Source organism: Barbatula barbatula, assembly GCF_947034865.1.
Source record: "Barbatula barbatula genome assembly, chromosome: 17".
In the NCBI taxonomy this organism is placed as follows: Eukaryota; Metazoa; Chordata; class Actinopteri; order Cypriniformes; family Nemacheilidae; genus Barbatula; species Barbatula barbatula.
Genome location: NC_136780.1, coordinates 12530510 through 12541572, shown reverse-complemented (window position 1 = coordinate 12541572; position 11063 = coordinate 12530510). Strand labels below are relative to the sequence as shown.

General features: G+C 38.3%; 1 protein-coding gene across 1 annotated transcript; it reads left to right on the top strand.

The window, feature by feature from the left end:
• Positions 1 to 846: 846 nt before the first annotated feature.
• LOC306907140 (sodium- and chloride-dependent creatine transporter 1) lies at positions 847 to 9966 on the top strand. Its single transcript, XM_079479040.1, has 14 exons — positions 847 to 1223; positions 1873 to 2142; positions 2977 to 3108; positions 3301 to 3580; positions 3668 to 3800; positions 5119 to 5253; positions 5347 to 5450; positions 5923 to 6047; positions 6262 to 6374; positions 8244 to 8384; positions 8486 to 8588; positions 8959 to 9059; positions 9145 to 9315; positions 9441 to 9966. Exons 1-14 carry the CDS (start codon positions 1199 to 1201, stop codon positions 9567 to 9569), a joined length of 1962 nt encoding a protein of 653 aa, XP_079335166.1. The 5' UTR covers positions 847 to 1198; the 3' UTR covers positions 9570 to 9966.
• Positions 9967 to 11063: the final 1097 nt, after the last annotated feature.

Genomic DNA, 11063 nt, shown 5'->3' with positions numbered 1-11063 from the left:
ACTTCAAACAACACGTTACCAACTTTCTACACAGACAAGGTACACGACTTATCCTGAATTTCTCTTGATAAGGAGTAGTTGGTCAAATTCATGATAATCCACAGCATCGCAGATCAGCAGAGGTGGAAGTTCAAAGTAAACGTTAATGTAAAAAAGAAACGTTTTAGGAGACACTCCAACTGTATGATACTTGACCAAAGACGATCTTGTACTGACGGGTGAGAGAACAAATCGTTTAGTTCTTATGACAAAACAAGAAGATCCTCAAGAGTCCAGGGGAATGTTTGCTGTTTCACAGAAGTGTGGAACGTATCATTTACATCCTGCTCTATGGCGGAGGGCTTTCCTGGACAAGTTAAAGCTCTCCAAAGTAATACTTTTCTATCCTCTCTAGACCTACAGACAGTTTCATCCGACTCACGCGTCTGGCCCGAAGTTAACTTCCGGTCTATTCAATTAATATTAATATCAATATAATTAACATTATATTGTACTAAGTGAAAACGCCTCAACAATTATTATTATTTTGCGGAGGTCTACTTGAAGTTAAATGTGGGCCACGTTTGTTTATGTCGTTGCAGTTGAAACCTTCAATGCATCTCGGAAAACTAAAGAATGAAAAATGAGACATTTCCCCAAAAAGGCATATACCGGATTTAAATTCATTTTGCTTCTATCGGCCCTTTAAGATACAATCGAGCATCAAAGAAAACAAAAATGCAACAATAAACTAAACGCATCTGCGGTGTGTGACGTCATGTCGCAGTTTGACCAGAGTAGCGCTCAGCCGTCAGCCAATCGCAGAGTAGCGTACATTCTTTGGCCAATCGCGGAGCCGCGTCGAGCGCAAACCGGGGCGCCGATGACAGGAGCAGCAGCACATCCAGCGAGCCCGGCGCAACATCACACCTGCTTTACCAAAACATCACCGGAGCAGAACGGCGTGTAACCAACATCCATGCGATTCTTCAGGCTCACCTTCAAATGCTTCGTCGACTGCTTTTGAGACCATCTCCGTCTGTCTTTGACGCACTTGAATTATTACAGTTAAGAGCTTAATCTTATCAACCTGCTGTCGACGATACATTTCATACTATATAACAGACAACGACTCCACAGAACTGCGATATATAAACATTTAACCAAACGCGAAAAACCGTTATTTGCGAATTGACAGGCGCTCCTGCTGGCCGGCGGCATGTCGCCCGAAGAGCACTTCACTAGTAAGAATGACTTTATTCGTGTGTTTGCGATTTGTGTTTTGTACACAGATGTCTAATCTAACACTATACACACTTTGCTATGCTATCACTGGTAAAACTCTGTTTCTTACACTCTGCTCTCGTGTAATCCGCTCCAGTCTGGATTTAACTGCTCCGACATGCATTAAAATGCCACTGATGTCATGGGAACACAGAAATCAACCAGTTTGCATTCAGTCTTGTAGGCTCGTTGAGTTTATATGTTTGTATACCCTACAGAGCAGACCGAAAAGTCCATAAAGAGTTTATCTTGTTGATATTAACAATATTTTGCTCTGAACAGCATCGTAGTGTTTCTTCTCTGAAGTTTTAAAGATGGAATCCAGATTGTTTGCATAAACTCTTGCAGAAAGCAACATGAATTTCACATGTGGTCGCGTGGAGCCTAGATTAAATCCAATTTGATGTGAAACCGCATGTGTAACACACAAAAAACAAATGGGGTTTAAGGTCAATATTGTAAGACATTTTATTGCAGTCAAAAAGTATTACAGACAAGATCATCGTGGTAACAGACCAGTAGAGAGTGCAAGAGTGCATTGTGTCTCATCAGCACCATATCATACGTAACACTTTTTATCGGGTTTAAAATGTCTCTGTCTTCTTTAAGGTGATGAAGGATCGTGTCAAGATGAGTCTCAAGAGGAAGCAGAAGTCGGCCGCCCTCTGGTGTCAGAGGCAGAGGTGTCAAACTCACAGGCGGGTGAGCCGAGTGTGTGCTCGGCTCTGGTGGATGCCGGCGATCCCACCGCAGAACTGGGCCATTCAGATCGACAGACATGGAACAGACAGATGGACTTTATCATGTCCTGTGTGGGATTTGCTGTTGGCCTTGGAAACGTCTGGAGATTTCCATATCTCTGTTATAAGAACGGAGGAGGTGAAATACACGTGCACAATTTTAAGTTCTGGAATTCGATCCCCACACCCGACATGTTGCAATTGTAGTTTTAAAAATAAGAGAGGCTGTGGGTTCCGAGAAATTTTGCCACCATTTACCCCAAGAACATTAGCTCGGACAACTCGAATAGAATCAAGTCTGAGCCTCAGATAAGTCAGAAGGTCAGAATGTAGCCGGACTAAAAGGATTTTAAAGAAAGGAACTGACTGTATAATGTTCATGAACTTAGTTTATCAAAGGTTAAAGAAGTGATACTCTGTGTTTCGTTCGCCACACTCCCTCTCAACTTCTACTATAACTGTAACCATCTCCATAGCTCTTCTGACGCATGTCGGTGTTGATGATTAAGGGTATTACTGTTATCTGCTCTTTTGTTTTTGGGATGATATACGTGTCTCTCAGTCAGTGTTGGAGTCAAATACACATCAGCCACAGTTGTGTCTGAGGCCTTGATGTTAAGAAGTCAGATTTGTTTTGAAAAAACTGACTATTCCACTTATTTGCACCCTCACGAACCTGACTAAGTCTCTTATGTTTATCCAGTTCATCGTGACAGCCCTAGTTTATTTATAGTGTTTTATTGAACATAACAGAAGTCCCTTTCTGACTCATGGTGGCTGCCATATTGAAATGCCATGATTACTTGAAGACCACTGACTTATGACTACTGTTTTATAATACACAATTAATGAAACATTAACCATGAATTGACAAAAAGTGCAAATTTTGAATCACATATTTAGAGAGCTTCAGTGCGAGTCAAGCATGTTTCCCGCGTGTTGTGTTATATCTGAGCGTTTGTGTGGGTTTCAGGTGTGTTTCTAATCCCCTACATTCTGATGGTGTTTTTCGGAGGCATTCCGGTATTCTTCCTTGAAATCGCACTGGGTCAGTTCATGAAAAGGGGTGGGGTCGCCACATGGAACATCGCTCCTCTTTTTAAAGGTGGGGTATTTTTAGCTAGATTTATTTTAACACACCCCATCCCTCAGGTTAAACAGATCAATGCATGGTCCCGCCAACAATAATGTTGAATAATTAATGGAAAACAGAACATTGATCTGTCTGGCTTTAATAAAGCAGATATATTGTGTATTGGTTTAGGTTAAGGATATATCATGTGTCTTTATCATGCAGGGCTTGGTCTGGCATCAATGGTGATTGTGTTCTTCTGCAACACCTACTACATCATGGTCCTGGTATGGGGCCTGTACTTTTTGCTTCACTCTTTCACTTCTCCTCTACCGTGGGCCTTGTGTGGACAGGAGTGGAACACGGTCAACTGTACCACCAACTTCAGTCGCGTGTGTGTCAATCAGTCGATGCCCTTGTACCCTCTCAATGTGTCCTCCGTCAACACTAGCGCCAACTGCCTGGAGCCTACGGGCCTGAGATCATCTGTCATGGAATTCTGGGAGTAGGTGCTTTAAATTGTTTGTCACAAAATTCATTTGTAGAAAATGTTAGTTCTATTCAAATGATGAGACATTTCTTCCCCTGTCAGGCGTAAAGTACTCCGTCTGTCTGGCGGTTTGGATGAAGTGGGTGACATCAGTGGTCAAATGGTGTTGTGCCTGCTTGTAACATGGGTCATCGTGTACTTCTGCATTTGGAAGGGTGTGAAGTCCACTGGCAAGGTACAAGAATGTGTAAAATTCATTCATAATCTTGTTTTTCTTCAGGCTTGAGTTAGTCAAAACTACTGTATAGTTTTGCTCTAACAACAAAAGTCCTATAGCCAGGTAAACGTGTGTTTTTTCTAAAATAATAACATTCAATTTGCATAAAGACCAAATTGACATTGTTAATCTGCACTAGGGTGTGTAAAGCTTCAAAATACCCGCAATGCCGCTCTATTAAAAAATGGTATCGTAGTGTTGTAAGTAATGTTGCATATGCGCATTAACACTTGCATCTGCCTTTTTGCTGTGTTTCTCTCCTAAATTAATCAGTTTTTCACCGACTCTGACTAGATAATGATTCAGTGAGTCGATTCACTGACTTGAAAAATTGCCGCCACCTACTGGCCGTTTTAGTTTCACATTTAAAGTAAGTCTAACATTTCCTTTTATAAACATTGCCGTATAAATGGAGTGTGTTACACATTTGAATAGTTCGATTGTGAAAAATGTTCTAGTGTACTTTAGTATTTACTCTAGTAAATTCCTTTTTTGAGTCTTACCATAGTAAATATGTCCCAGTGAAACTCGGGACAATATCTTGCCAATGTGGGTCATTTTCTTTTTAAAACTAATGTGACCTTGCAATCTTTAGTTAAAATCTGAAAATGCACTTCCGCCGTGTAGTGACTGTCCATCTTAAAGGAGTCATATGGCGCGAGTTCGTGTTTTCCTGTATCTTTAGTGTGTTACAAGTTGTTCGTGTGTAAATACACTACATTACACCAAATACACACAATAATGTTCGTTTTAGCCATCCAATATGACCCCTTTAAATAACGTCAGTTTAACGGCCTGGGGCGAGCATCATTTAACTCTTTCCCTTCAACTGTCAGTCTGCTGCCAGTTCTATTTCAAAATTCAACGGCTGTTATAATACATCCAATCAATTCGCAGTGAAAAACACAAGCCACACCCACTATTTTTTTCTCATTCGAAATTCCGTTTTACACGGAAAATGCGTCAGAATACGGAAGTAAAAGCGATCGCAACTTCACAGCGACTTTAAAGTATATTATAGTATTTACTACAATCTATCCAGTTACTATAGATCATACTACAAAATATTGTAGTGTACAGTTTAAAACCGTTAACTTTAGTAAATACAAAATGTTGAATTTAGATCTGTGTATGAAATAAATTGAGTCTATGTTGTAGATTTGATGAACATGGCACAGTATCATGATACTACTTGGCACTTCATGCTGGTATAGTATTGTAAAGTATGTTTATGGTACCGTGACAACACTAATGAACAAAAAATACGTGTGTGCAGATTGTGTACTTCACAGCTCTGTTTCCTTACCTGGTCCTGGTGGTCTTGTTTGTTCATGGCGTCTCATTGCCAGGAGCTCTTAATGGTATTATTTACTACCTGAAACCAGACTGGAGCAAACTGTCACATCCACAGGTCAGAAGTTATTTACATGTTCAAAGCAATAACAGAGATGAGAATATTATGTCAATAACAGAGATGCAATTATAGTTGTCATGACGTTGACAGGTATGGATCGACGCTGCCACACAGATTTTCTTTTCCTACGCTATTGGTCTGGGGGCTCTCACGGCGCTCGGGAGCTACAACCGCTTCAACAACAACTGTTACCAGTAAGTCAAATGTTACTTACATTATTATTTGCAATGTTACTTAGTTAATTATAATATCAGCATAAAGATTGACATGAATTTTAGAACTGCTTTGTCTACAATGTGTCCCTTTTTGATTTATTGAGCTGGGTGAAAGTGTTTTTATATTGTAACCACCACCATAACCTGACATTTTGTACAAATACAATGTTACCAATTTCAAAGTCACAAATGTGTTTAGACTTTTCACCCCCTCCGAGAATGTACAGTTTTTCATACAGTACAGTGTGTTGTGTTTTGCCTGTATATGGAAACAGAAAAACAGTACTGAAACAATGGCCTTCCTGCCCAAAAATGTATTATCCACACAATCCTGCGGCATCCCAGAGTGCCTGTATATTCGTATGCGTGTGCTCAGATCAGAGACCAGAGGTTGAGTGAGTTCACATACACCCAGTTTAACCCTGTTCGTGATTTCTCTCTTTCACTGTAGAGATGCATTCATTCTGGCTCTTATAAATAGCGGTACAAGCTTCTTCGCCGGGTTTGTTGTCTTCTCAGTTCTGGGGTTTATGGCAGCAGAACAGGGAGTTGACATCAGTAATGTGGCAGAAAGTGGTGAGACATCTGCTTGTATCATCAATATGCCCTTGACTGCTACTTTGTGCTTTATTGCACTAGAAAGGTATAGCACTAAAAATATAGCACCGTAATGACTTTTTTATATGATATTATGGTATTATTTGAAATTACTTTGGGTACTGGCGTATGAATATGGTTGTCATTCAGTACATGGATAGGCTACAGTATATTTTTCTATGTTCTCTTTCAGGTCCTGGTTTAGCATTTATTGCCTATCCAAAAGCAGTGTCGCTCATGCCGTTAGCTCCATTCTGGGCGGTACTCTTCTTCCTCATGCTACTGGTGCTGGGATTGGACAGTCAGGTGACCGATTTGAACATTTTTGCTACAGGTTTCAGTAGGATAGGAACCAAACTGATTTAATTGTTACAATATGTTATTAAAACAAAGCTCAAAGAAAGCACTCAAAAACAAAGTAAAACAATGTTTGTGATAAAAAACAACCTTGAATTTTAAATCAAGGTTAGGATCAATGAGCTGTCCTTGTTGCTACATATTTCTTGGTTGGATTACTGGCTTTTATTTAAATTGTTTTGGAATATCACACTTACAAAAAAATTAGTTTATTTAAGTGTGCTATTACTAGTATAGTTCTTTTAAACTAAAATTAAGAAACTACCCTACTGAAAAGAAAGCATAAGCCTAGATTTAGCTGGTTAAGCAGGCTGGTTTTAGAGGGGGTTTTAGCCATACATTCTGGTTTTAGCTGGTCAGGCTGGAACCCACCAGCTAAAACATGGTAAACACCAGCTTGACCATGCTGGAAAACCAGCTATTCAAGTTTCATCAGATTTTCCAGGCTGAGTGGACCAGCCTAAACTAGCTACTTTCTTCTTAAACCAGCAAACCAGCTTGACAAGGCTGGACAAGTTTCAGCTGGGATTTAACTGCTGGGTTCCAGTCTGACCAGGAAAAACTTGCTTGACCACCTAAAAAGTGGTCAAAACCCCTCTAAAATCAGCCTGTTCACCGGCTAAAATCAGGCTGGGAGACCAACCTAAACCAGCAGACGAGCTTAGGCTGGGTTTAGCTGTTTTTTAGTAGGTATTTATTTGTACTTCTCAGAAATATAAATGCAATTGCGCTAAATATACTTGACTTATACTAACAGAAAGGCTGTAGATTTAGTCTATACTTCAAATCTGCTAAAAGTACCATTCAAGATATATTTCAAGTACAAAGTTGTATACTTAAAGTGTAAACATAAACTCTATATACAGTATATATATATATATATATATATATATATATATATATATTAGGGCTGTCAAATGATTAATCGTGATTAATCGCATCCAGAATAAAAGTTTGTGTTTACATAATATATGTCTGTGTAATGTGAATATTATATTTGTATTTATAAAAACATACACATACAAGCATATATTTAAGAGAAATATCAAACATAAACATTTATAAACATTTAAATAAAATTTTAATGATTGGGAAATTTGGATAAATACATCTACAGTAAATATTTCCTAATAATACAATATATTCATGTATGTGTATGTTTCTGTGTTTATAAATACAAAAATGTACACAGACATATTATGTCAACACAAACTTTTATTTTGGATGCGATTAATCACGATTAATCATTTGACAGCCCTAATATATATATATATATATATATGATGTTCAGTTTAGAAAAACTATATACGTAAGTGTAAAAACAACTAAACTAGTAGTTTACTAAGAGTATACTTCAAAGTGTACTTTCATAAATTAAAATATGCACAGTATTGAACGAGTTAACTATCAATAGACCTATAAGTTCTATAAGCGGTTGTAGTTGCAGTAACGATGCTCTGTATTTTTTCAGACCTCAAATACTGCAAAGTAAACAAGTTCATTTTCAATTTTAAGCAATACAACAGTAATATATCTTAGCAAAATAGCAAAGCTATTTTTTATGTGATAACCTGGATTTTCATCAGTCTTTCACTTTGCTGTTGGATGACTTTTTCACCCCTGGGGTTTGATTTTGTTGAAGTTCAACAGACACAGGAATGGCCACAACAATACATCTAGAAATGCTGATTAAATAAAAATTTGGAATGGTCTGTAAATGTCTGCAGCTTTACATATGTTACTTTAGGAAATTGCCTTCAATAAAAACGTACTGTATTTAAGTAGCCTTTTTTTCTTATATCTCTTTCATTGTCTCAGTTTGTAGGTGTTGAAGGTTTTATCACCGGAATTATGGACATGCTGCCCCCCAAAACCTTCCTCGGATCTCTGCGTCGGGAACTCATTGTGGCGATATGTTGCTTCACCTGTTTCATTATAGATTTTTCCATGCTAACAGAGGTATGACCGAGTCGAACAGCAATGAGATATCAGATCTATCAAATAATACAATTGATCATATTCCTCTGGGTCATTCTCTTATCGTCTCTCTCTCTCTGTAGGGAGGGATGTACGTGTTTCAGATTTTCGATTATTACTCTGCCAGTGGAATTACTTTGCTCTGGCAAGCCTTCTGGGAGTGTGTGGTGGTGGCCTGGGTGTATGGTAAAAATCTGTTATCACGCCCACACAGAAACTGCTATTTTGCCATAAGGCATATGTTTCAGGATCAACATATTTTGTTGGTCGTGCAACAGCATTCCAATGAAACAAACGTAGCCTTAACACTTTCTCTAGATAAATGCATAGATCATCAAGAAAATAAAAGGGCTTATGCTCTAGTGGAGATTTAATTAAACCCCTTTTCTTCTAAAACAGCAGCTCTAAGTACTTAAAACCAAGATTAACCATAAACCTGATCCAAATGACCGAATAGGAATGTTGATCCGGCAACACGTCCTGCTGAAATAAATCACACTAAACATGCAAACACGATTGTAGTCTGTAAGTTATTCCCTGACTGTGCTTTTGTCAGGTGCCGACCGCTTTATGGACGACGTGGCCCGTATGATCCACTATCGACCTCTGCCATATATGAAGTGGTGCTGGTCTTACATCACACCTGCAGTGTGCATGGTGAGTTTTCAATGCACTGATCTGTTCAAGATGATTCGATTTTGTGATACAATGCATGAAAAAGGTGACCGATGTTTTTCCACAGAGTGTTTTCTTGTTTCACGTGATCAACTACAAGCCATTAGTGTATAATTCTGTGTACGTGTACCCGTGGTGGGGTGAGATGCTGGGCTGGTTTCTCGCACTCTCATCGATGCTCTGTATACCTCTCACCGCCCTCTTCAAACTTCTGCACTGCAAAGGCTCTCTAATGGAGGTGGGATTCCATCAATTCTGTGTTTTTAAATATTTTTAACTGAAAAATGTCCTAGATTATTAAAATGTAGTCAAGTGGTTGTGTACGGTGTTTGTGTGTTTTGAGTGGCATTTGTATCTCTTCAGCGTTGGCAGCACCAGACCACACCCATCTGGGGGAGACATCACCTCGAGTTCCTTCCACCTGAGAACGAAGACAGATTTCTACCAAAGCCAGAAGAAAATAAAACCATACTATATGAAAGTGTCATTTAGTACCCCCACAAACACATGTTCCCCATTGCAAAACCCTCACTTTCCCAGAAAGTCACTTTTCTTTCCCAGAAATCAAAACCCCACACACGCAGAAGTAAATGACTTGAATACATGGACAAGACTCATTGAACTCCAGTTTATCCTACAGCATCTATATGCCATTAGCCTACACAGTGTTATACTAATACAGCACTTAACCTCAGTCTAGAACATCAGAGTCTGAGCATATCAATTAACATAATGCTGATTCCATCTCTATCCTCAATGTATTCATAAATGCCGGTACATTCTCTTACAGGCTCGTGTGCAACAAACAGTATATATGATATATTGCGTATTCAGTGTTACTTGTTTGTGTATGTGTTGGGCAAAAATTATTAAAACAACTTTCAGAACCAAATGATTTGGTGTACCTTTATAATGTTTCATTAGAGGAACTGCAACTTATCACATCATTGAGTCCAAAAAATTATATATATATGGAAATAATTGAAAATTTTAGCAATTGACAAAAGCTTTATTGATTGATAGGCAGTGTTTTGAAAAGTTTGGAAATTCATTCGGTTGTTTGAGAAACATGCATGGTATCCTTTAAGTTGGATGCAACACTGCACTCAAATTGTAAAGTCATGTGGTTTGTACTTTTTATTTTCCCAAAAGCTATTTTCTGAAAATGACTCCAGCATTGTAAAAGTGATGCAGGTTGTCATGGAAACTCAGGGTCCTCAAAGGCACAGTTAGAGTGAGACAGAGGGCGCGGCCCACAGGACAGACTGACATCTGCTGGTCACAACCTTTTAATGCAAGACACTTCCAGAACAACTGTTAAAAAATACTTCAGCAAAAGATTATTTTATGATCTACTTATCCTCATGCCTTCATTTATATATATATATATATATATATATATATATATATATATATGTGTGTGTGTGTGTATGTATATGAATTAATCTCTTCATCCAAACATAAATTAATAATTTTTATTTAAATACTGTCACGTTATCTATGCAGTAGCCTACTCATACTGTATATACATCACTATATCATTGAAAGGGGAACTCTGCAGAAAAATGAAAACTCTGTCTATGGGCAGGAGTCAGAAAGCTCCCCGAATCTTAATTTGTGTTCCGTAGATGAACAGATGTCCTTTCTTCATAGGTAGAACAACTTGAGGATGAGTAACTCATGGCAGAATTGTCATTTTTCAGTGGGGTTTTTCCTTTAAGTAAGATTCATGTTTAATGAATGTTATTTGTGAAAAAAAACATTGGTGAGATGATAAATCTTTTGAGCAATGAGATTTGAATTCAGCTAAACATGCTTAAAAATTGATATATGGGGGAAATAATTTTGGTCAGGTTATATACAAGCGTTGTGGGTGCTGGAATTTCATGTGGTCTGGACTGGGATTACATTTTTGCTGTAAACTTGTTTTGTGCAGATTTTTGAGAGATTAAAACAGGACCAGCCAAGACATTCAATTTATGATGT

What these genes read in the sequence shown, in the direction of transcription:
- LOC306907140 (XM_079479040.1), top strand. Translation starts at nt 1,199, where the DNA reads ATGTCGCCCGAAGAGCACTTCACTA. An exon ending in GCCCGAAGAGCACTTCACTA is followed by an intron (nt 1,224 to 1,872) that starts GTAAGAATGACT and finishes GTCTTCTTTAAG; the next exon opens with GTGATGAAGGATCGTGTCAA. An exon ending in CATCGCTCCTCTTTTTAAAG is followed by an intron (nt 3,109 to 3,300) that starts GTGGGGTATTTT and finishes TTTATCATGCAG; the next exon opens with GGCTTGGTCTGGCATCAATG.